Below are 26,299 nucleotides of genomic sequence, written 5' to 3' on the forward strand. Positions count from 1 at the left end.
AAGGAATTAATCTTTATTTTTACTTAAAAAAAAAAAAAAGAAAAAGTCCAGCTGTTCATTGTTATTTAAGATACTGGTCAGCTTCACATATGGATGAGACTTTCTCTGTTGGAAACAGGAATTTCAGAAAATTAGTTTCTTTCTAAACTTAGGAGATTAATATTTGAGCTGAATAGAGGCTCTGTGCTGTTGTATTTGTTTGTTTGAGACATCCATTGTTCTTGGAATTCTTTTGCAGCTCAGTGAACATTTGCATTACAACAAACACCTTTTATTACCAAGACTTTGACTCAGCTGGGCAGGTCTGGAGCAGGCAACTTGCTGCTTCTCTGTTCCTCTTAGTATTCATCTTAATTCATCACACTGGGTTCATGTGGCATAAAAATGGGATGCACTTCACTGAAAATATGTGAATTTATCCTCAGAAATATGCAGTTGTGTGTACCCTGAGATGAGAGAGTCACTTTTAGTATCTATATTGGCTTTTCAAGCAGCAATAAAGGAAACTCTGCAATAATAACTGAGCACTTATGACTGGCAAACACACTCCTGCAGCTCAGAACTGGAATATGAATGGGCACCACAGGAGGTTTGCCCATTTCTGATGAAAACAGTTTTAACAGCATGAATTTATGAATCTACTCAGTGCAAATGAGAGTTTATTATGCTGAGAGTCCAAAAATGATGCTTCATTTATTAAATTAATACAAAAATGGTATTCAGATAGTGTTGGAGAGTTTTGTAGACCTTCCTGAATATCAGAGCTGAGGCTGAAATCATTGACTTGGGTTATGGGAGGTAATGGAAAACAGGACAAGCTGCCAAAAACTTCCTATTCTTTGCTTGATTGAAATGAATGTGTATTTGGAACAGCACCTGTCACAGTTTCCCAATCTGTGCACTAGAGAAAATGGTGCTTGCCTGTTTTGAAATTTTTTGGTTTGTTTAATGAAAGCTTTCTGTATTTTTTTTGCTCTATAAAAAAGCTTTTGCCCTTTTCAGATTATTCCCCCATCACATGGATCTGCTGCAGTTATTGCTGCAAGATTTGAAGCACTGACATCTACTGTAGTACAGTCTGAAATGGCTTCAAATTTCCATGGGTATGGCAGAATTCATAACATAAAATTCAGGCAAATTTGATACCTAGTGCCACATAACTCTGAGTCTTATTGCCAGATTTGGATATCTAGTGTGCCAGCTGCACTGTGCACTGCCCAGCTCATTCAAACCATATGCCTTGAGCAAACAATCAGCAAAGTGTGTTAAAAGCTCTGAGAAGTACCACATTAGCCATACGTCAGCCAGCTGCATGTCCTGCCCTATTAATTTCAATAAAAGCTTACCCCTTCAAAACTCATTTTTTGACTTCTTTGTTCTAAAAAATACGGCTTAAATAAAATCTGTGCATCTGCAGTTAGGTTTACAGCGACGAATTCACTCTATCTGCAAAATAATATTGAAATTTTGGTTTCATTTTAAAAGTTTCCCTGGAGACAGAAGAATCCATTACAAGTTTTCCTGTAGCTGGAAACAGTCACTCATGAGCACCCTAAAGCCATGTGTAGCACATATTCTTCATACTCTTGAGAGACTCTTGCCCAGAGTAGAATACTCAGTCTTATGCCATAAGAAAAATGAAAAATGTATGTATTGTTTTTCTCCCTTTTGTTGGATTTAGCTGATGCTTACCCTGCTGGAGTCACTACCCTGAGGCTGTTTGGAAGAGTGAGTCAAGAATACACTGGTAGTAATAAACATGTAAACTGTGTATTTGTATGGCTCCCTACATCTCTGAGGCACTGCTTTGTCTCTGCACCTCTGTATATTTGTTTTATGTGCCCCGGTTAAAATGGATTCTCTGGTGTTTATGTTTATAAATAACATCAATTGTTATTATCTGCATATTAGAAGAAGGGGTGAATATGAAAAAAAAGAGCACTGCCGTTGTGACAGGTACAAAATACTTTCTCAGGGCCCAGGGTAATATTATTTTGGATTCAATTTTATGGGGTTTAAAAACAACAATGCATATTAATACAAATGTTACAGCATCTCTGAGCAGGAATGAAATATTTTGTTCCAATCTGTCTTAGCTAAACAAAAAAGGGTAGCAAGTATATTGTGAATGAAACATTTTCACTGCTGATTTTTACCTGCATAGTCTTCTTTGATCCTCTGAAATATTTTATCAAGGGAAACCAATGTTGCAAGTGCTAAGGCAGAACAGCTAGTAGCCTACTGGGGTTAGTTGTCTGCTCTCCACAGTGCTCACAGTTAAGCCAAAGTGAGGAATAATTAGGCAGGTAAATTCAATCGACTTTCTATCAGTCATACTGACTTATACCATTATTAATATTGCCCTGCAATAGTAGGGGGAAAAAAATCTTTAAATGTTAGGGGTAGCAGAGAATCTGACAGACTTTTCTTGTTTTGACTGGAGCATCTCAGTGCCCAGGAAAGGCTGAGGGAGCCGGGGCTGCTCAGCCTGGAGAGGAGCCCCAGCTGAGAGAGGCCTCAGCCCTGGGTGTCCTGTGTGTCCCTGTGTGTCCCTGTCTGTCCCAGTTTGTCCCTGTCTGTCTGTCCCAGTCTGTCCCTGTCTGTCTGTCCCTGTGCAGGACTCAGAGCAGCCCAGGCTCTGCTCCAGCCCCAGCCATGGCCCCAGAGCCCCGGGCAGGCTGAGCCCAGGAGCTGCCCCTGCCCAGGAGGCAGAACTCCTGCCCTGGGCAGTGCCAGCCCTGAGCAGATGGAGCAGAGAGGCTGTGGAGTCTCCTCCTGGGGACATTGCAGAGCCACACGGACACTGCTGGGCCCTGTGCTCTGGGATGGCCCTGCTGGAGCAGGGAGGTGGCACCAGAGCAGCCCCGGGGCCCTTCCAGCCTCAGCCACCTTGGGATTGTGTTTTATTTCTCTCTTGATCTACTAAAGTTCTCACAGGAAAGACAAATGACAAGGACACAGTTCTACTCTACAGACCTTAGGCCGTGTGCAATAGATGTAATACACCATTGTTTATCCTTTGTTTCTGCTCATCTCATCACAGACCTTTAATGAGTTTATTGGGTAGTTTATCCACTCAGCTTCCAGTTTCCTTTTTCCTTCCATCCGAGGTCATTGCAGACAGACTACATCTTGAAATGGCACAAGGTACCTCACTGTACTACATAGCTTAAAATTACTAAAGCTCCTCCTTTGTGCAGTAGCTCTGGATAGGTGGGCTCCAAATTCTGGTCCCTAGAATCAACAATGTCAAACCCAGTTTAAGACAGTGAGTGGCAAATTCTTGGAGCTTTACTCTACTTGTGGTGGAGTGGCTGAAAATCCAACAGCCTTTTACCAGGTCTTGGCTGTGGCTATGAAGTCTTAAGACAGGTCTGCAGAGAGATAATAACTGATAAAAATATGTGTTTATAAAGGTTGCTTCAAGGTTGGGGATGTGGCTCCCTGCAGAAGAATTCCTCCAGTGTTAAACTGATACTACACTGGATGAGAGCCGACAAGCTCTGAATTTGCTCTTAAAAACCTGGAGCTGGAGATCTTTCAGAGAATACATCTGTATTGCTAATTTGCACCTTGAAGGAGGAAATTGGCTGGAGAGCTGGTAAGAATGAATAAATTGATTCACAGTGGGTTGACAACTCCCTGTGTCTGACTTTCTGTGAAACATCTGTGGGTGATGCCACCACAAAATTTGACTGCTGGCTCGCAAGCTGGTCTACTATCAATATGTGATTAAAAACCTGTTGCTCAGATATATGAACTGAATTCGTGGTACTGTTTTCCAGATTACTTTGTCTAGCTTTGAATGGTGATAAAGAGGTTGGAGCAGAGCAAAGAAAAACCTGCTTCTTCAAAAAATGTCATCTCTGCCAACTCTCATAGATGTTCAAGTGGAATAATGCAGCAGAAAATCGAGCCCAGATCTGAAAGTAATGATTTATCCAGAAAATATTTTTCTTTATAAAAAGTTTTCTTTTTACAGCTTTAAAGAGAAAAATAATGAAGATGAGTAAGTTTTAGCAAGTATTACAAGGTGAAATTTCTAACAGCTAAATCATTAAATGCACTCATTTGTAAACATCAGTGATGGAGATGACAAGTTGTATAGATCACAATTCTTCTCTTCTTGTCATGAGGAGTAGTGATTTATTATTTGAGTAATCATGCAGCACAACACAGGATTTAGATTCCCCAAGAAAAAGATTTGCAATGTTTATGCATGTATGGATGTATTAGTATTTCATTAGAAAATTATGAACTCAGAAAAGAAATTATTAGTTTCTAAATTGTGATGCTTGTACACTGAATAAAGCTATAATGTAAATCAGACAAGGCAGGACTGTGAATCAAATGCTGCTGCACATCATACATTAAAGATTTTCCTGATTTGTGTCTGCTGTAGACAAAGAATACTCATGTTTGTGCCACTTTAATCCATGTTGAAGGTGCAGAATGTACTCAGAAAAATATCCTTATGTTGAGCACACTTAGTAAGTTTTTTTCATCCTGAGAATTGTCCAGTTTCAAACAAAGATCAAATGAGACAGGAGATTCAGATGTCCTGGCAGTCCACACTTGGTGCTGAACAATGAATGGATTAAATATATGAAATTCTTAGCTACTATCTTACTGCAAAGGAAAACATAACATTATGCAATTACACAGTATGGGCATTTAAATTTATTCAGCCCTTGTAGAATCTGCCTGTGGCGTCTTTTCCCCCCCAGACAGACATTATTGTAGCTTTATTCTGAGAAGCAATTTGCCATATCACAGCTGGTCATCAGTGAGGCATTGTAGGCCTAATTCCATGGCTGGCATTGTGGTTCCCTCTGTGCCAGGGCACGCCCGGCTCTTAATGCAGTGAGGAGTGCTGGATTTGTTGGGAGCACAAGCTGCATGTTTGTTTTTTCAGGCTAAAGGGAAGGACTATTAACCACAAACTCTAGAGCCTCTGATTTTATAATTGGAAATCAATTGGGCAAAGCCTAGTTTTGCATATGCGACCTCTTCCTGTGACTGTATCCCAGAATGGTTTTCTCCTGAAATGATTTGCTTAACAATTTTACATTACCAGCAAATCTATTTGCAAAATCAGTTTGAAATACTAAATTACCTGTGTGCTTTTGGCGACCACATAGAAAAGAAGTTTAACCAGCATGGAATTATCTGAATGGTGTTTTTTTGGTAATTTACATTTTAATCTCATTGTTCATTTACTTTAATTAAAAGCCATCACAAAAGTTGTTGGCACTGTGGAGTTGCAGTGACTTTGGTAAGGGCACAGTGGGGCTGATTACATCTGAATTTATATTGTTCTCTTGTGTTCAAGGAGGGTAAAATGCAGCTCGAGTGTGTTAGGCCAGACTTTGCTAAAAGACTTTTACTCAACTGGTTTGGCCACCACGGGCCTGTGTGGTGGTGTGGGCTCATTTCTGTCCTGATTACCCTGGTGTTTGGGAATGCTCAGCTGGCAGGGCTATAGCATTTCCTATTGTTATATTTCTTGCTATTATTTCTCTGCTTTTGTGCACAGAGAGCTGTTTAGCTTTCTGAAAAGAAGGTGGCTAGCCTTGGTGTTTAATACCAATGACCTTCAGATTCAGGGCTGGGCGAACAGGACCCAAAATCTGTTTTGTTTCCTGGAAAGTGAACTACACAAACCGTTCTAAGTGACAGGTTCCTCAGCGTGGGCCAGTGTTATTTACTATCTTCATTAAGGACATAGATGAATGGATGGAATGTGTGGATTAGATCAGAGATTAGGAAGAAGTGAGGGTTGGCAGGCCCTGGCACAGGTGCCCAGAGCAGCTGTGGCTGCCCCTGGATCCCTGGCAGTGCCCAAGGCCAGGTTGGACACTGGGGCTGGAGCAGCCTGGGGCAGTGGGAGGTGTCCCTGCCACTCTTGGTTTTTCCTGTATTTTCAGTGCTTGATCTTATGCAAACATATCAACATATAAAATATGTTGCTGTTCTGGTTAATTTTATGTTGGAAATAGAAAGCTCTTTCCATGTTAAAGGGGAATTTCCTAATTTTTAAGTCAGTATTTTTGATTTTTTTTTAATTTGCAATAATTAATTTATTGTTGTGGTAGCAATGTATAGCTGGGAAGCAGGAATGAAGAAATAATCTATTGGGTTTTCTCTTTTTTCCTGAAGTCTCATTATTTGTGCAAGTTTATTATTTACTACCCCAGAGTAGTGCTGTTGTAAAATGTGCAAGAATATTTGAGATTTGTTGTAGATAGGGCTGAATTGAATTGAATTGGATCTAAGTAACTGCAGATGCGGCTGGTTTCATCTTTATCAACTTATCTAAGCTTCTGCACTTAAAGGCTTCTGTCAGCTCAAAGCACAGGCACTACTTGGTTGAACAGAGCTAAACTATGGTAGCACTTCTTAGCCTTTCAAAAAGAATTTTAATTTTAATTCAAACACATGTTCTACAGAACTTGGAGGAGTTTAGATATGCATCAATTAAAAATTCCTTTCTGTTTTTATAATATGAGGCACAAAAAAAGGGAAATATATCAAAGCTCTTAAAGTTTAATTTTCGTTTTCTCAAAAAATATGTCTTCTTTCCATGTGAACAAATGTAATTGAGTTCTTTCCCCATTGCCTTGCTTAAAAAAAAAAAATCACTAAAATATAAATCGAGATTTAGCATCAAAGAGCAATTTTGTCAATACAGGCATCTGGGGAGATTCTTAGAATGTTGGAATAATTATTACGTTGGATTTCTGTTCAGCTTAGGGATAGACAAAAATTTGCTACTCCAGACCATACTGAGATATCTAAGTGCATTTCTGCTTTTGAAATGATGGCAGAGCCTACAAGTACAGCAGGGTTAAAGTGGCTTTTATTTGTATTTTCCTTGGGTTTTGGTTTGTTTGCATCTCCAATTTTGATAGTTTGTACTTCAGCTGGACATCTGGCATGTTCAGAGCAGAGCTGAATCTTTCGATTGCGTTTTTCTCAAAGGGCAGAATATGGGGCAGATATGGATTGCAAATAGATATCTTCAAAAAGAGCATCAGATTTATGGCTGGAGGTTTCCACAGCAGGAGTAAATCCAGCCAAATTAATTTGCTAGTGAAATATATTTAATACAATTCCAGAAAAGGCTGTGCACAGGAATGGCTGGGTTTGTGCATAAAAACTTGTAATTCAAATTCAGAGATCCAAGGCAGGGTCTGTGAAAGACAAACAGGAAAAAATTATTAGGAAGAGACTGTTAAAGAACTAAGGAGATATCAGGTCTAATAATTTCTTTTCCCTTCCCAAAACTCAGTCCATCAGCTTTCACACTCCTGTGGATTTGCAATTTATGAAAACTTAACTTGACCCTTAATGATATCCTATATAAGGTGAGAATATGTTTTGAAAATTTAATACTTCCATCTCTGGAAAAAAAAATAAGCAGCTGGATTCCCTGTAGTGTTTGTGCACTCAGCCTGGGGTGATGAGAGCCAAAGGATTATGTCCAGGAAGCTGCCTGTGGTGCCTTGAGATCAGTGCTTGACCCTGAGGAATGGGTCCTTCATCCACAGTGGCCCTGTCCCCATCCCTGTCACAAAGCACCGTCCTCGTCACAAATCCCAGATGGGTCTCAGAGAAAGCAGCTGGATGTTCCCTTATGCACAGTGCCCCAAATGATGGGGGAAAAAGGCACACTAGAAAAAAAAAGGGAGAAAACAAAACCTGAGAGATTGGTTTGAACACGTGAGGCTGTGACAATGTGGGGTGACCCTGTCACTTGGCAGTGTCTGAGCACAGACTGACTCCAGTTGTGCCCGTCCTTCCCTGAGCCTCCTGCTCTGTGCTTCGTGTTCCTTGGCACCTGACAACGTGGCTATTGATTTCCAGAGATGTTTTCTGGGGGAAAATTATTGCCTTCACAGGTGAGATTTCTCTGTGCTCATTGTGGATTGCTGAGGAACTGGAAGGCACTCCTGTCACTGGGAATGATGTAATGCAATTTAGGAGGTGACAATATGGGGATGTTTGTCATCCCGTGATGCAGCTCAAAGATTTTCATTATAAGCTACAAAAAAAGTAACATTTTAAAGGTCTTTCTAAATCCTACACACGAAGGAGTTTCAGTAGGTATTCTGTATGTGGAATTTACTCCAGTCTTAACTCTTCCTGCTGGGATTATTTATTCAAATTGTGCAGAAAGGTGCTGGGTCATAGTTGTGATGTCCTTTATTACAGACACACAACACACAATTTTGTTTGTTAAGATATACTAATAGGAGATATCTTGATCTGTACAACTCAGGAGTGTAATCTAAGACGTTATTTTAGAGATAAATTAGTATGTACTAGATAAATGATTAGGGTGTGGTTATTTAGCTTCTGTTAATTTGAAGTCAGATGACAACAGGCTCAATGGTGAGTGACCAGTGGTGCTGCAGCAAAGAAAGCCAACAGGCTGCTGGGTCACACCAGCAAGGACACCACCAGCAGAGACAGAGTCATTATCCCTCTCCTGGATGATGTTGGGAGTGTTTGGCTCAGTTTTGGTCCCTGCTATGCAAAAAAGAGGTGGACAGGCTGGGAATGGCCCAGAGGAGGGCCACAAAGGTAATCCAAGGGCTGGGAAGCTGCCATACAGAGAAAGGCTGGGAGGACTGAGTTCAGCCTTCAGAGAGGAAGGGTTAGGGGAGAACTTATCACTGTGTTCCAGCATTTAAATAGAAGCTGCAAGGAAGATCTTAGAACCATGGATCAGCCTGAGTTGGAAGAGACCCCAAAGATTATCCTGTTCCACCCCTGCCATGGCAGGGACACCTTCCACTGTCCCAGGCTGCTCCAGCCCCAGTGTCCAACCTGGCCTTGGGCACTGCCAGGGATCCAGGGGCAGCCACAGCTGCTCATCCAAACCTGTCAATTTGAAGTCATTCCCCTTTTTCCTCAGGAGTCACATGGAAAAGATGAGGGGTAATGGGTAAATGTTCTTTGTGGGGAGATTCCAAGTGAACATGAGAAGGATAATTTTCACAATGTGAACAAGCAGCCATTGGAATAATCTCCCCAGGGAAGTGGTGGATTCCCCAGCATTGGGTATTTCTCAGACTCAGCTGCCCATGCTGCTGGGCCATCTGTCTAGACCATGCTTTCACCATTGTCTGGCCAATAAAGGCTAAAGCAGATGATCTTTGTGGTCCCTTCCATCCCAGTGTTCTATGATTCCATGAAGTGTTCAAAGCACTCAATAAAATGAGTATTTGCTGTCCACTCCCGAGTCGAATGCCAATTCTTGTTTATAACATTATAAAGTTAAAAAGAAAGTCTGATAATTGTCTCCAGCAGACCCATTTACATTATTTCCTCCTAGTAATTACATGAACAATGGGGATTCTTTACCTAAGAGCAAAATACATGTTGATCTGTATGTGCTGAAATATAATCACAGCAAATGTGTTTTAATTATGTGCAGAAGTAAAGGCATGGCAGAAAGCTGCTGTAATATCTACAGAATGAGTCATCACCTAAAAGGACTAGAACATTAAAATAAAGCTGGTTCTAATAAGGAAAATAATTAAATTATGATAAACAAATGAAATGAAATTGCTTTATTTTTGTTGGAAGGGAAAGATTTAATTGGAGGATTTGTGTAGGCAGTAGGGATGGCTTTGCTTTTAAAAGAAATAAGAATTTAATTCTCGTAGAAATTGAGTGTTCTTTCTGAGATGAATGACGGATTTTCATTTCATGTGCAGTTGGAAAGTTGAGGAGAAAAGATAGTTTTGTGTCACTCAAAATACAAACTCTTAAAATACCAAAAAATGTTTTGGGGTAAGCATAGTATTTTAATTAGATGAAAATGAGACCCCTTACATGATAACAAATAAAATGCATTTAAGAGGAAACATTCTATTTACATTTTAAACATCCTAAAAAAGAGAAACACTTTAGAAGAATAAAATTAATGCATATACAGGTATAAAAAGCTTCTCAATGAAAATAACATTGCTTCTCAATGAAAAGTAACATTGAAGAAAACAACATGTTGAGAAAAAATACTGCCTTGGTCCTTCTCCAAACTCTCTTTTTCTTAAATCAACTTTTTAGTAATATGATGATTGGTGTCACTGAATGATGATTCTTGTCCAGGAAAAAAAAAATAGGTGAAAAAAATCTATGCATCTCCAAGGGAAAGGTTGGTATTTTGAGGGTGTCTTCTTGGTGGTCTGAGTAGCCATCCTTAGGAGCTTTAAGTGCTCAATTTGTTCTGAGTGTTGGGCCTCCATTTCTGTGGGAGTTTCCCCAGCAGTGGAGTGGGCAGATGATGTGATTTTTGCTTAGCAGTGGAGGTACTCTCTTGGTTACTGTGGTGACACATTTGGCATTGATGTCCGTGTATTCAGATCTGGATGTTGTTAAGGTCCCCTTGATTGCAGGAACACAAATAAAAGGGTTGTTCTGGTCTCTGGGAAGCTGGAAGTGAATTGCTGCTGTTCAGGATGATCTCTCAGCTCTGCACCCCAGGCTGGATGACATGGCCACTCTGGTGATGACTCTCTTTGCTTGGACTATCAATATAAAGTGTCACTTCGAGAAGAGAATCAAGCCAGAAGAGAGCTTTAGCCACAGGCAGGGAGAAGAAACTAGCTTGGCAGTAAGATTCAAGGCAGAATAAATAAAGTCTGAGAGTATTTGTAGCAAAAAAAAATACAGTCACTATTGAATAGAATGTGATCCAAGTCAGGTATTATTTCTAGGAAAAAAAACCCAAAAAAACAAACAAAACAACTCAGAGGCTCCATATCCATCTCTTCTGCAGTCAGAGAAGGTATTGAAATCCATGTTATCTCTGCCAACCTGTGGCCTGCCTTACAGAATGTAATTCTTTGTGTTCTCCTCGGTTTCAACCAGCTGCTATCCTGATTTTCTTTCATGCAGATTTCCTGGAAAAAGTTCCCATCAAGCAACCCCCCCATCCCTCTGATGGTGAGGAAATGCTTCTCCAGTGCTCCCCCACAGGCCTAAAAATTCAGTAGTTGTCAAATCTCTTGTAGACAAGAGGAGGAAATGGAAAGAAATGTAATTATCAAATGTAAAACTGTCCAGGTAACCCTTAGAGTGAATACTTTCCCAGGTATTCTTGGATTGTTTGGCCATTTTTACCCTTTGTGAAAAGTGTGGGGTTTTTTTGTTTTTATTAAAAAAATAAAAGGAAAAAGGAAAAATAAAAGCTCCAACCATCTTGTAATCAATAAACTGGCATCTGGAAGTTAAATATTCTCAGCTTCATTTTCTGTGGCAAGATTTAAATTGCCTAACATTCCTGTAACTTTTTTCTCCATGTGTTTTAGGAGCCATATGCTTGGTATTTATTTTCTTTTGATTCTTCCTTCTCTGCCATGTATTTACCCCAGATATTTCTACTTCTTAGTTGTTTTCAGCATCCAAACTGGCTGATATTTGGCCTTTGAGTTTCACTACCAGTGTCCCTTTGGAACTACATTTCAGCAGATAGAAGAAAGCTGAGATACGAGGATTACTTTTTTCTTGTGACAATATAGCATAATTTAGCTGGAGGCTTTTTACATTTTTCTCTATTATCCATCACCTCATCTGCATAACCTCATTCCTTTTTATTAGTAAGGAACAGATGTTAGACTTGTAACTATTTAACTCTTATAAAAAAAATTATTTTTCACTGCATGGAATACAATTTCACCACAATTTTTCATTTTGCCTTAAAAATATAGATTATTATTAGATCTAGAGAATGATTAGAATTAATGTGATGTTCTTCTGAACTGTTAGAACTGGACTTAGTAGAGACCAGAGTAGCAAACAGCAAGCAAGGTTTAAAAAAAGTTCCAGGTCAGCTCTAAGAAATCCCAGGTATTCATGGATCTGGTGGCGCTGGATTTTTAAATGGGGATTTCCATCCATCCCTATGGATACTACAGTCTCCACAAATGGGATCCATCTGTAAGGGGCTGCTCGTGTAACAAGTGAAACCTAAGAATTTCCTGGTCTTTCTGGATTCTTTCACAGACCTGGGCCTGTTAAACCTGTATATCAATAATATATGAAACCAAAGCAGAATATATTACTGGCCCAGGAACTCTGCTTTTCTTATGGATTTCTCTCCTATGGGGAATGTCAGTGCTGCAGTCCCACAGAATTGCTGTGTGTTTTCTCTTGGGTTTTGTGCTGGTTAGGAGCTCAGGGTTTCATTCGACCTAATTATTTTGTCTTGAAAATGTTTGAGCTTGTTGTAGCACTGCATTCACACTTCCTCATCACACAGTCAGGAAAGGAAAGGAGACTGGAGAACTCCGGGGGTTTCCCTGCTCAGCCCCCTCGCCAGTGCTGCTTCTGCATCATCAGCAGCTATAAACCAGACAGGAGGCAAGGATGGCTCCAAGCTTTCCTGTCCCTCTGCCTTTTCCTGAGAGCAGCCACCAGTCAGTGCAGCTGGCACAGCTCAGACAGACAACTCTGGGCCAGCTGCTGAACACACACCAAGCCACAGACCGCTGTGAGGTGTTTAAATAGCCTGGCCTTTTTAGTGTGGGTGGAAAAAGAATTTGGTTTAATGCTGGTGTGATTGTGATTTCTGACTGGCCATGGTTCCAGCATGTCTCAAAACAGAGTTAACCTTTGATGAGCCAAGATATGTTTGTTAACTCCATCAGTTTTTGTGTCAGAATATTTGTGACAAGACTGACCAACAGTGCATTTGACACTGCTGATATTTTGTTGAAGAACTTCATGCAGCAGATTATCTTTTCAGTTAACTTTGTCATCAATGTCCATTTACATACCCAATAATCCCATCTCCATAGGCAAACAAAATATTCCATCTCCTATCTCCTGCTTAAATGTAAAAAGGTAGCTTTACTGACTTAATAAATAATCTCAAACATTTTACTTTACTTCAGGGTCTTGCTATTTTCAACACTTTATTATCTGCCAGTCAGATACTTGTTAATCTCATTATTTGTCTTGTTTGTATGGAAGTCAGTTACACCTATATTAGTTATCATAAAAGTATAAAAAATAAACTTTTAGGCCAGTACTAAACTCTCATTTTAATTGGGCTATAAATTGTGGAGTCATAATATGAATTAATAACTAGATATTAGTTGTGAAGGGTTTTTTTTTTAAGAGGGTGTCTTTGCTTCTGTATAATTCTTATAGGTCTTTGTGCTTCTCATAGAGTTTTGTCCCTTCAAATCTGAGATAGAGACTCCTACTCAGTCTTCACATCAGCCCTAAAACCATTCAAATTTTAAAAAAAATCATCTCAGGACTAGAAATTTGTGAAGACATTCAGCTCTATTTTTCCCATGAATTTGACTCATACTGAATCCATAGGTGGCAATTGTAGAAATTAGCCAATGTCTTAGAAAGTTTGGGGTTTTTTTTTTAATTATGTATTTTGTGTTCATTTTTCCTTGAATAAACCTCCCTGGTTTAGAAACAGGGAAGGGGGAAAAGGCCCATTTGCTATTTCCCCATCAACAGAGGAGAGTGAGGTAAGCTGGGGAAGGCTATAGCACACAATCTAGAGTCCTTGTGACAGCAAGGAGCTCTATGTGTTATTGCAGTACAGGTAATTAATAACCATTATTTACAGCTCAGTACTGACTGCAGTTGTCCCCTGCCTGGCTGCCATTTGGTGCTCAGCAGATTTCCCTCAGGAACTTCAGCAGAAATAGCAGGAACCTCCATAGGATATTTGGATTTTGTTTCATTCTTGTATCCAGGGTATTATCTGGATCATTTAAGAACTCAACTTCACTTCTTAGTATTGTACCTCTTCCTCATCTTTGTAAAGGTGCCTTTTTTGTGGGCTTTTTATCCTGAGCACACATTTTATTAGAGGAACCTTGGTGAAGTCCTTGGGGATCTTCAAAGTTCTCCCTTTTGTTGTTCCTTTTATGGAATTAATGTTCTCCAGTGGGCAGCCTGGTGATCAGTTCTTTGAAGGAGGGGGACTACATGTCCTGTGTCTTTGAAAGGTCCTCAGAAATCTTTATTTAGCCTTATGTACCTTAGGTGCTGCCCCAGCCTGGGCCAGCACAGGAGAGACCTGGAGCTGCTGAGAGAGCCCAGAGGAGGCACAGCAGGAGCAGAGGATGGAGCAGCTCTGCTGGGAGGAAAGGCTGGCACAGCTGGCATCGCTCACCTGCACAGGAGGAGCTTTGGGCTGAGCTCAGGGTGGCCTTGCAGGGCCTGGAGGAGCTGCAGGAAAGATGGAGAGAGACAATTGCCAAGGGCTGGAGGGACAGGGCACAGGGAATGGCTCCCAGTGGCAGAGGGCAGGGCTGGATGGGATGTTGGGAATGAGGAATTGTTCCCTGGCAGGGTGGGCAGGCCCTGGCCCAGGTGCCCAGAGCAGCTGTGGCTGCCCCTGGATCCCTGGCAGTGCCCAAGGCCAGGCTGGACACTGGGGCTGGAGCAGCCTGGGACAGTGGGAGGTGTCCCTGCCATGGCAGGGGTGGCACTGGATGGGATTTAAGGCCTCTCCCAACCCCACCCATTCTGTGATTTATTGCCTCCTGTCTTTACCATAGTGAGCATCCTTTCCTTCCTCCCCAGCAGAGGGGAATGCAGGACAGCTGCTCACCTGGTCCTTCCTGCGAGGAGCATTAGGGACAGCAGGGAACAGCTGAGTGGGGACAGGGCCATATGGGGTTTTGGCTGTTCTGTGCTCACAGAGTGCTCCGAGCTCCCCCCAGCTCGTGTGGGCAGAGCAAACCGACAGTGATTCAGCCATCATTAAATTAGTGCAGATGTCTCCCGCAGCCTCCCACAGGAGTCTTTCCATGAGCTCAGACAATTTGGATAAAGGTCTAGACTAAATCATTGCTAAGTCTATATGGATTCTGGCTGGTTTGAGATTGACATATGTTACACACTTCCTGCTCCTGGGATACTGATCTGTATACAAGTTGGCTGCCTCCATCCTGAGCCAGAGCTTCATTTTCGATGGGATGCTGACCCCAGATTTTGGATCTTTGGAATCACGGGTAGCTCGAGTGCTTGTAGCAAATGACACAAATACTCTGAACGGTTCCCACACTTATAGCACTGCTAATTGTGCTTCCTTTGAAACAAATTAGGTTATCTGATGTGTCAAAAAAAAGGTGATAAATGTTCCTGAGACTGAAGTCTCCAAATGTCCTGGGCTGGGGACTGCAGGGCTCAATACAAGTTGCTAGAGGATCAGAGGTAATACATCCCTAGGAATGAAGCCCTGCTGGAGCAGACACAGTGGTTTATTTCTGCATATTTAATACTGTCGATGTGTAATGGTTTATGCATCCTCTCCCCGTTCAATTCTTCCAGAAAAGCATTAACAAAGGCAGAAGCTGCGATCCTTCTCTAGTGGTTTAAGGAATATTTCAAATTTAATGGTGTTGCAAATTGATCACATTATGAGAGACATAACCTTTGCGAGTGAGTTTGTAAGAAATTCACAGGAATGCATGACTTAGTGGAAATGCATGGGAAATTACATTAGGAAGCTTTGAAAACCACACAAGTGATGAGGCAAATAACTCCTTGTGAAACTGCATGAAATGATAATAACTAGTTTCAACCAGGTTCCTCCAAATAACTTACAATTCTGCATGAGTTACCCCTAATAAACATCTAACTGCAGGAAAAGAGGGAAAAATAATCAAATTATCCTCATGTTACATCTATTCATTCTGATGTATGACACTCTGATGCTGCTATGTAATTGCAAACAGAGCAGCTCTGAAGAACTGGTTCTGGTTTGTTTGACATCTCATAAGGAGTTTGTTTTGTAGCATTTCCTAGTTGTGTTTATTTTCACATTCTAAGTAATTTGAAAGATATTTCAAGTAAGAAAAAATTGCTACTGCACCCCTGTGAACAGTTCACAGGTTAGTGTAAGTGCACTAGAAATCAGTCATATTGTCACCTGTAAGCAGATAGTTTATAAGAGAAGCAATATGTAAGTACCCAAAATTTAATTTTTCAGCTCTCTTTATTTCACTGTTACCTTCTCAACAGCTTTCAATTTTAGCTCGAGCTGGCTGCAGAGCTGATGTTTATATTTCTGCACTGTAGCTGTGTTTGACAGCCAATTGCTAGAGAAGAGCTTTCTATTTGCACTGCCAGCTTTACACATTATGTGGTTTTAGATAGTACTTACTTCCTTTTTCAGACATTGAAGGATGTTAAGCAGTATTCTTAAATTTGAAAAATTACCTTCCAATAAAAAGAGGTATTTTACTGCTTTCAGGCTGGTTTTATTAAATATTATTAACAGAAGGCATCCTGCATGGATTTGAAATTCTATTATTAAAAAGGAAGACAGGTTAAATATATTATCTCTGGGACCCTCCCAGTCATTTTGAGCAAAACATGAGAAGAAGCCAGGCTGGTGAAAGCAGCTGAAAACAGGTCCTTGAAGGATTTTAAAATCATGACAACTAAATATGCTTAAATAAATAGAAATATCTTCTCCCCTTTGACCACTCTGACCTGTTGTACTTTTCTGTGCCTCGGCTGATCTACGCTCTAAGCTTGTCTAGTTTGGCAGATTTTGTAAGCAGCCTTCAAATTACTGCTGTGCCTACATAGTGATTAACTTTTTTATTCCTCTTCTGCAATTCAAAGACTATGTGTCCTGAGCTAGAGCTTTGACATTCACTTGAGGAAATCGTTTCAACAACACAAAGAGGTCTTGGTGCTCAACTGCAGTGAACTCGGCCTGAGAATGAAGCCTGGCAAGTTCTAATAAGCTTTTGAGGAGGAAAGGAAAAAGCTCAAACAACACGGTAGAAAAGCTCAGAACATGGTGAATAAGATGATGATGATTAAATGCACAACAGAGTAGGATTTGGGATGTGGGAACTGCTCAGCTTCTGGCTAGGCTGTGGAATGGGAATTCCTATAGCTTATAGTTTTGTACAGCCAACTCCATATTTTGTCTATATTGAGGAATGGATCATCAAGTTAGCCTCTGCTGGCAATAAAATTGACAGCCCAAAGGGAAGAGCCCTCTGAAGTCATTCCTCGAGGCTTCACAAGCCTTACATGTAGCAAAAAACTGTAGCATAGTTTGTGTCCAAGACTGACAAGCTGGAGGAGGGAGCAAATAGGTTTGCTGCTCTTTCACTAAGTTGGGAAGAGTGACAAGTGCAGGAGGAGGCACTGTTAATTATAATGCCTGAAGCACTGGAATTGTTAATGTAAGAGCTTGACCCCAAACAGTGGGAGATGACAGACACTTTTTTCCCCCATAAAGACACAAAAGAGGGAATGTGTTTTACAAGACTAAAGCCGCATGCAATTTTTGAGTCTCTCTGTGCCCAGCTCTCAGATCTCCTGTGGTGAACCACTGTTCACTGTAGATGAAATAATAGGGAAGTAAATGAGATGGGAAAGGATTCCTCTTCGGCAGTGTGACACAACTTCATCTCATGCTTCCAAGTGTCAGGAACAGTTGGGTTAAAAAAATCCAGAGCTGCTTACAGGAGCGGTGTGTGCTGGAACAGGGGAAAGGAACAGCAGTCTGGGTTCAGAAATAGTTGCATGAAGTCCCAGCCGGGCAGAGAGCCAGCTACAAAAAGGTGCCAGCCATCTGAGGCCACTTGACACGGGACACTTGGGCACTGAGGAGCCGCGGGACTGGAGGCGTCAGGCCGAGCTGCGGTGGGACAGGTCAGGTGTGGCACGGCGCTCTCAGGACAGAAGGGAAGACAGATGGTATTCCCAAATGGGAAGGGCCAAGGCCAGAGCTAGGGAAACAGAAAGCTTTAGCTATCATCTGGCTTAACATAAGGACTCAGAAACAGCAAGGTATGTAAGCAATACGTGCGGGAAAAATCAGCCTGAGAGTGGTTTAGGTGGGAACAAAGCACCTTGTCCTTGTCACCATCACAGCCACGGGTGGGGTTGGGGAGATGGGGAAGGATTTGCATCTGGGGACGTGGTTTCCTCCTTCCTAGGCTACTCCCCTGGCAGGGGGAACACAACTGTGAAACAGCACCAGAAATACCTTAAAATTCTAATTGCAAATTCATATAGAGACTAACTGGAGATAAATGCATGAAGCTGTCTAAGAATGGCTTGAGTAGTCCCACGGTCTGGATGTTTTTTCCTAATGTGAATCTTTGTGAGACTGAATGTGGGTTTATCTCTTCCTCCCATCTGTAAAACCAAGTAGAGCTGTATTTTTTTTTCTCCCAATACAGTAAACAAAATTAGATATTAAAGATTGTTAATTCAGCCTAGTGAGGAAGGCAATACATGATACAGAAAGGACCAATGGCACTGTGACCAGGAAGGACTTAGATCAAGATTCAGGCAGGTTCTTGAGCTCTTTCCTTACATCAGCTGGTCATAATCAGTGGATTAAAATAACCTGACTGTTAGAACCCAGGCTTGTCTGCAGTTTTCAAATAGCAGCTCACTGCAGTGTTCTGTGGGATGATACCAAAAGGTAAGCAATGAAAAGTCATTTGTGCACAGTTGCATCATAAATATATACAGAGACAAAAGTAGCAAATCAAATAGAATAAAAAAACAGTAGCAAAGAATAAACAGAAACATAAAAGAAGCCATCTGGAATCAAAGATACTCAAATGACATGGTAGGAAACTGAGGCAGACAAAAGCAGAGATTACACTCTTAAATGAAATTGTTAGGGATATTATTGCTTTAATTCCCTTTGAATCTGGTTATGAAACTGCAGCTGAGAAGTGTGAGCAGTAATGTTTTTTGACAGTTACTCCACAGGCTTCAACTTACATGATTCCTGGATCTTAAATGGAACCTTTGCCATCCATGGACATGTCTGTTTTCCTTCTGAAAGTGTTCCAAGGACTGACCTTATGTCAAGAGCATCAGCTCTGTGCCCCAGTTTGCCAATACCCTGAATTACAATGCAGAATATTTGATTCTCCTCTTCCCCATTGTGCACTTATAATTACCATTACTAAAGATGGGACCAGCCTATCCACGGAGGAAATGAAAGATTGAAATTTTAAATTGAAATCAAATTCACTTTATTAATTCTGTGTTGTGGGCAAGCAACTCAAATCTATTTATAATAGTTTAATTAGGAATGACTCCTAAAACTGTGGGTCAACAATAAACATGTTCATTGTCTATGATGTGTCAGAGCACATCAACAATACACAGAAAAACATCTGTAACTCCTAAAGAGGTTCATGTTTCTAGGAAAAAAACATCCCTGCAGAGCCACGTACAGAAAGAAACACCTGAAGAGTAAGGTGCATTACAGTTTTTGAAAGCATTTTGAAGCCCAGCTTACAGTTTTGATATATATAAAAAATGGTTGTAAAAGTCACTAAAACCATTCCATACTTTCACAGAATGAGTGAGAGCTTCTTAGAAGCCAGCAGTTTCAGAAAAGAGTCATAAAAAGCTGAAAATTCCATCTCAAAGTCCATTAAATGGGGTCTGCCTCATAAATGAGGAATTTTATTGCAAGGCAAAGGTAAAAAATAGAAGAAGAACCTGAAACATTAGGACAGTGCTGGTGTGTTTTGCTTGTGTCTCAGATGAAAATCAGTGAGGCACCCTTAAAAGAAAAGATTCCAGAGTTAGGACAGGGAAGGATTATGCAAATTTTAAAATGAAGTTTTAAGGGCAGATGATTCCTTTTCCCTTGAAACAAGTATGGGGTAATTCCCTTGTAATTACATGAGGATGAATTAATTACTTTCTAACAAACTCAAATAAAACCTTGACTACATAATACTGCCTTCTCTTTCCTTAATTAAAAATGTCCAGGAGCATTTTCATAATATGTAGATTCTCCCCCCCCCCCCCCCCCACTTCCCCACATGAAATATCTCTATATTTATGCTTTTTTTACTGATAGAAGGAAATTGGGATTACAGATCCTCCCACTGATGAGGGATCTATTATGGGCTGTTGTGTATCAAATTGTGCATCAGCACCACACACCTGAGAGGGCTGGAAGTGCCCAATCCTCCTGCAGAGGAAAACCAACAGCTTTCTGCTCATCTGGGCATGGCCCAGCCCCAAGTGCAGGATGCACTCTCCTGATGGTGAACACATGGAATTCTCTGTGCTGAAAAACATGTTGTTTTGGCTGCCATGGCTTTGCCAGGTAGCTGAGTGAGAGCAGGTGAGACAGCTCCCATCTGCAGGGGAGGCTCGTGAATCTGCTCAGAATTGCAAAGGAGCTTCACCAACCTCACTCCCAGCCTTTGTCCATGCATTAAATCCCTGGCTGCAAATGTAGTTTGGAGCCCAGGACTTGCTAAGAAAACCTTGTTTAAAATATGCTGAACAAAGAGTTATGGAACAGGAAAATTTAATAACAGTCCCACACTCCTGGAGTTGTGTTTTACTGCAGAATAATACTTTTGCATCTGCAGAGTGTAGAGGCTCTTAGAATGTTTAGTCTCTGCAGTTTCTCTGGCATGGATTTTAATTATACATGTTTGCAATGTACATACCTGAAAGACTATAAATGCATTTTATACCCTTGGATAGTGTGTTGGCAAGACTTTTAGATGTGCATTGGTGATTAGTGAAAATAATGTTAATCTTGTGGCAGCACCCTGCATGTGCTGTTCCTGTCAGTCCAGGATTACCATCTGTATTATCAGATAGAACAGCAAATGAATTAATAAAGACTAGAAATTGTTTTAGTCTGAGTGTTCATTTGAAATGAAGGTAATTTTTCAGAGAAAAAAATTATCTGAGGCTACAGGGGAGCTATTAGTAAGGTATTAATACAGGGTATCTGCATCACCATGAAAACTCAGAGCTGCTCCAAAGCCTCCATAAATCCAGGCATGAATTGGGTGATGGACTTGCATCTGCTGCTTTAAGAGAGAGAGGTGTGTGGATTTATAGCCTCCCAGGCAGGGCAGAGATGGAGGAAGATGATTTCACTTCCTTTGAAGTCTAATGAAGTGAATCTCACATAATAGAAGTGATTTCAGCTCTCTCTGAACAAGATGAGGTTCTCCAGTAAATGTGTTTGTTTTGGGGTGCTCTCTGATGGTGGGACATTGGGGCAGATACAGACATTTCCTGTTTTAAGCAGAAATTCTTGTTGCATGTGGATGTTGCTCTGAAAAAGGTCAGCTTTCAAGTATAGGTGCAACAAATAAAGCTGCAGATGTGGAAAGCAGTTTCATATTTACATTTGTGAGGCTTTTTCAGCAGAAAGCACTATTCATTTCTAATGTTCATTATGCCCTTCTCTCATTCACCTAGATCCTATATAATTATGTGTTTAATGATCTTCCCCCTTCACATGAACACAGCTTGCTGAAGCTTGACTCTTGCAGTAAATTATCATTCATGTCTGGTAGAAGAGAGGAAATATTACTTGGAAAAATTGCTGTGCTCTCTGACTTAAGATTTCAGTCTGTGGTATAACTTTGTAGTAGGTGATGATGACTTAATCTTAAATCTAAACAATAAAATTATTTTGGAGAAATAGCTCTTCAGGTAATTTGTTATAACATTTTGATATTAGACTGTAAGGATTTCAAAACCAAGAAAAACTATTTAAATTATTTAAGTCAGTTTGGATGCTCCCTATAGATTGTAGTAAATGCCACATTTTTGTCTTTTTTTTTTTTTTTATTAAAGAACTAAAAAAAAAAGAAATAAATATTGCTACTATAAATCTTTGAGTAAAAGACTGATCTTCCACTCATCAGACTTAATTTCAACTTTAATGTTATAAAATGCCCTTATCTCTTGTACTTTGTTTAATGTTTAGCCCTTCACCTTGGAGTGTTTCAAATAGCAATACTTGAATAAGAAATAGCAATTATTGCTTTCGAGACAATATAATTTAACTTATTAGAGGAAACAATTCATGGCAATCATAGACATTTTTATTATTTTAACTGTTGTTATATCACTAGAACTGCAAAGGTTTAATAGCCCTGCATTAATATATACCAGAACTGATTTATGAGCCATAAGTGCTGTTGGATATTATGGGTAAAACCTGAGATTACAGACAGCCTCTCTTACTTATTAGCAAATAGCAAATTCTAGAGTGTTTAAGCTTTCTCAAATGTCTGTGGGGGATATCTGGTTTATTCTTAAAAGTTCAGATTTTAGATTTTTATTGTGTGGCTGAGATGTTCCCAGTGCCTCTGCTGAGCTGTGGGTGTCCGGACAATGCTGTGATATTACATCACTCTAACTCAGCTCTGAATATGCTGCCAAAACCTTCATATGCAATGTTAATGCCATATAGATTTTATTCAGGGACCAAACGGATGCTTAAATTATAAACAATCTGTTTCAAACACAGATTCTGGATGGATCTTTCCAGGCTCTGGGGCCCTGAAAATTAGGGTCATAAGGACAATAATCTTAAAGGCAAAAGGAGTTGTGTTAACTTTCTGAGCAGACCAAACTGTGACACCAGCCAAGAGGAGAGGGCAGTGGCTCAGTAAATGAGGCTGATTGTTCTCAAGCAGGAGCTGAGGCAGGTGCAAAAAGAAAACCAGACTGAACTTTTGGAAAAAGTACTCAGCTGTCGCTTGACATCTCTGTGTACGTTCCTGTGGGCTGGGTAGGAAGAGTAAACTCGATTGAGTCATGCATATTCACAGCTAAAGTGCTCTGAAAAAGTTGTTAAAACAATGGTGGTGTAATAAAATGCTGCCCAGCAAAGCAGAGAGGATAAGTTTACACCTCGTGTGGCTCGTGGGAGTAGTGCCATTATTGCAGAGCAGGGAATGCACTGGTGGCCAGAATTTTGTGTCTGTAACAAACCAGACCAACACGAAATCAGCCCTGGCTGTGCTGTCCACTGTGCTCGTTGCAGCAGACAGAGCTTTGTGTTTCTGAGCCCTTGAACAGCTGAATTCCTGAACAGGTGAGCTGCAGATGCAGCTGTTTGTCACCAATTGTGGACGCAAGGACCTGCAGAGCCACTTGTGACAGAAGAATCTCCTGTGGTTTGGCCATAGCTGGTGTTACAAGGCTTTTTTCCACACTATTTTAATATCCTAATGCCGGCTCTTCTTCTAAATGATGCTTCTGCCTGGCCCTGGCAGCCCCTGCTATCAATTGAGAGTAAAATGCATAACCAGCAACAGCTTCTGTTGAGCTGTCTGCACAGAATGAGCAAACAGGAAAAAGTCCTTAGTGCTGGTTGTAACTCATGCTGCAACCTAAGCAAGTTGTACATATTTCCTTCAGACTGTCTTTTGTGAGGCAGAGATAAATAATAATAGATGGAAGTTACATTTTTAATGATGTTATTCACTTCTTATTGATCATATTGAGTGTGTTAGACCTAACAGTAAACAGAATTTAAACTCCTATTACTGTGTATTCAAGTTATTATCCTGTATTTTTGAATGTGTTGACAGTGATACATATGATCCAACCAATTCACATTCTCACAACTTAAAAATTATTTGAGTTAATCTGATATACAGTATCTGGCGCTGAGTCTACAAAAAAAAATCAATGGAAGTCCTTTGTCCCCAGGTTTTTAATTAACAAAAACATTAAAAATAATGAATATATTTCTCATACTGCTTCAGTTTATTATAATTTTCTCTTTTTTTTTTTAAGCCAAGTACAAATTTAATACAATTTTTTTTACTGGGGCTTTGAGGAAGATGGGAAGATGTGTGCAAGGGTTCTTCTACCAGGGCACATACTTTTAGAATAAAGATCTTAGAACCTTTTAAGTTCTGCAAAGATCTGAGTTGTGTTAGTCTTCTTAATTTCTGTGACTGCTGTCTGTGACAAAATTCCATAGATGCCATTGTTCAACCATTTCCAGTCACCTGGAAATAAGCTGAAAGTAATAACTAAAAAAAGAAGTTAGATTAAAACATATGTTATGGTTAACCCTCCCCTCACCCTGTGATCTAATAGGTTAAGGACGTTTTGTACTTGTTCATTTGGGCTGATAATGGTTCTGAAGGCATTTACATTTTAGAATGGCATTTAAAAAATATATAACAGCGGCTTTTCAAATAGAAAGTCTAATTATGCCTATGATTGCATCCATTTTTGATTAGTATGCATACAAATCCCTGCTCTCTGTGTGTATTCAAGCTGAGATATAGATCACTGCTGCTGGGATTGAAGCACAAAGGATCAGCTGACAAAATGTATAGTTAGACCAAAGGAAAAAAGAAAAACCAAAATTCTGTGTGTACATTTTTTTGTCTCTAAAATGCCATTTTTTTCCTCTTTTTCCCCCTTTTTAGCTACACACAGACCTGGACCCCGGCAGCAGCAAAATCAAGTATATTCTGTCAGGAGATGGAGCTGGAACCATCTTTGTGATCAACGACAAGACTGGAGACATCCACGCCATGAAAAGGCTGGACCGGGAGGAGAAGGCTGAGTACACCCTCACAGCCCAGGCCGTGGACAGGGACACAAACCAGCCCCTGGAGCCCCCCTCAGAATTCATCATCAAGGTTCAGGACATCAATGACAACGCTCCTGAGTTTGTAGAGGGCCCCTACCACGCCACGGTGCCAGAAATGTCTGTTGTGGGTACGTATGTGTGAACAGCCCAGCCTCTCCCTGCTCACAGCTTGGGCCCTGCCAGGAGGCTGTTGAGTTGGTGATGAATAATAAGGTATTTATTATGTTGTTAGCATTCATTTGCATATTTTCAAATCTTTTCTTGGCCGAAGCTTTCATCTGCAGCACAATAGTCGAGTCCCTCAGTAGTAAGGAAATGATTAACAGCTGTATTAATGTCTCTTTGTCCAACAACACTTTAATGGGCTAAATTTATATTTCCCTTCTGACATTGCAGTTAGAGAATTGTTATTGAGAAGGATTTATCAAGATTTGCTCCAGCGTGATGCTTTAATCCTATTGATAGTTTGTTGATGTTTAATTATCTGTTTGTTGTTTTCCTACACTTGCAGGGCATTGATACATACTTATTTGTTTTCCTCTAAGTGCAACTGTAATCAGGCAAAAACATTGAAATTAAAGATGCTGTGTCTGGGAATTGATGGTTAGCTTGTAGAGTGGACTTAACCAATTAGCCACAGGATTTGCATGGATGATGGAAGGGAAAAGCAGAGAAAGCTGTGGAAAAAGATGGTGAAAAGGGAAATTAACTGTGTGAACACAGAAAAGAGAAAGGAGAAGAACATAATCTTCTTAATATATTTTACTTATATTTATTCATTTTGTCAGATTAGTGTGAATCTATTTCCTCATGGATTAATATATTAGAATCTTTTCTGCATAGTTTGTCCCTGTGTTTGCAAATGAACGTCCTTAGAGAGGCAGATATTGACACTCCCCAGGACACAAATCGAGCGCAGCTCATCTTCAGCTGTCACTGAAGCCAAGGGAAGGAGACCCATCAAAACAAGAGAATCCATTTCAGGGCAATATAAGAATTCAGGATAAGCAAAGGCATCAAAATCTGGCATTGAAATGCAGAGGAAATTCTAATGCATTTTAGTGTTAGCTTGAGGATAATGTGCTTTTCAGTGATTGTCTACATCTGTCAAAGCAAGGTAATTGAAGGAGTGCCAAGACGCTTTGTGGAATGAAGCAACATCCTATCACAAAGTTTCAAAAATCACCATTCTCTCTGGTCTGGAGAGAGTTTAGCTAAAGCTAAACAAGGAGGAATGTGAGGAGTCAGAGCCATCCTCTCACTCACAGCACAGAGAATTACACCAAGTCATTGTCAAATACAAGTGTGAGTGCTGACTGCATGGTCATACCTGAGGCTTCATCTTTTACATCAACTTTGCTCCAACGGATTTTCAAATCTTCATTGTGCCAAAAATGATACCTGAATTTTTGAGCCTGCATTTCAATTACTTTCTAGACCATAGCTTTTATATGTTGAGTTACTTTTAATTATACAGCAGCACAAATATAATGTGGACCTGCTTTCAGAAGATATTTCAGTCAAGCTCTAGGTGAGCAAATGACTTAATTAACTAAAATGAGAATAGAAAACTAAACCAAAACAAAACAGTGTGGGAGAAGGAGAAAGGGAAATTGAATGCTGTCGCTTCTTATATAAATGGCATTTATGTTGTATTCCAGGAGAAAAAAGAAAGATATATGCAAGAAAAGATGGCTTCTGATCACAAAGCCTATATAAAAATAATTTATATCTGTGCATATTTATAATCTGTGATAAAGACATGGCCCCTATCCAAGCACTATTCACTGTAAAGAGGAGGAGAAAAAAAAAACAAACTGAAAACTTTGGGGGGACATTAATCAGGAGATGAATAAAAATCTAGGAAAATTGTTAACATGAGGTTTAAAAATGGTAAGTGCAATGAGAGTAAGGGAATAA

The 26,299-nt window shown here is 40.2% G+C and overlaps 1 protein-coding gene across 2 annotated transcripts in view; it reads left to right on the plus strand.

Annotated features, from left to right (window-relative positions):
• Positions 1–26,299, plus strand: part of CDH8 (cadherin 8) — a 155,028-nt gene that overhangs the window by 32,853 nt on the left and 95,876 nt on the right. For both annotated transcript variants that reach the window (XM_072934320.1, XM_072934319.1), the window contains one exon: positions 24,213–24,507. In XM_072934320.1, the coding sequence (XP_072790421.1) occupies positions 24,213–24,507 (295 nt within the window). The remainder of the gene's footprint in view (positions 1–24,212; positions 24,508–26,299) is intronic.

This window comes from Taeniopygia guttata, chromosome 11, assembly GCF_048771995.1.
Source record: "Taeniopygia guttata chromosome 11, bTaeGut7.mat, whole genome shotgun sequence".
NCBI classification, from domain to species: domain Eukaryota; kingdom Metazoa; phylum Chordata; class Aves; order Passeriformes; family Estrildidae; genus Taeniopygia; species Taeniopygia guttata.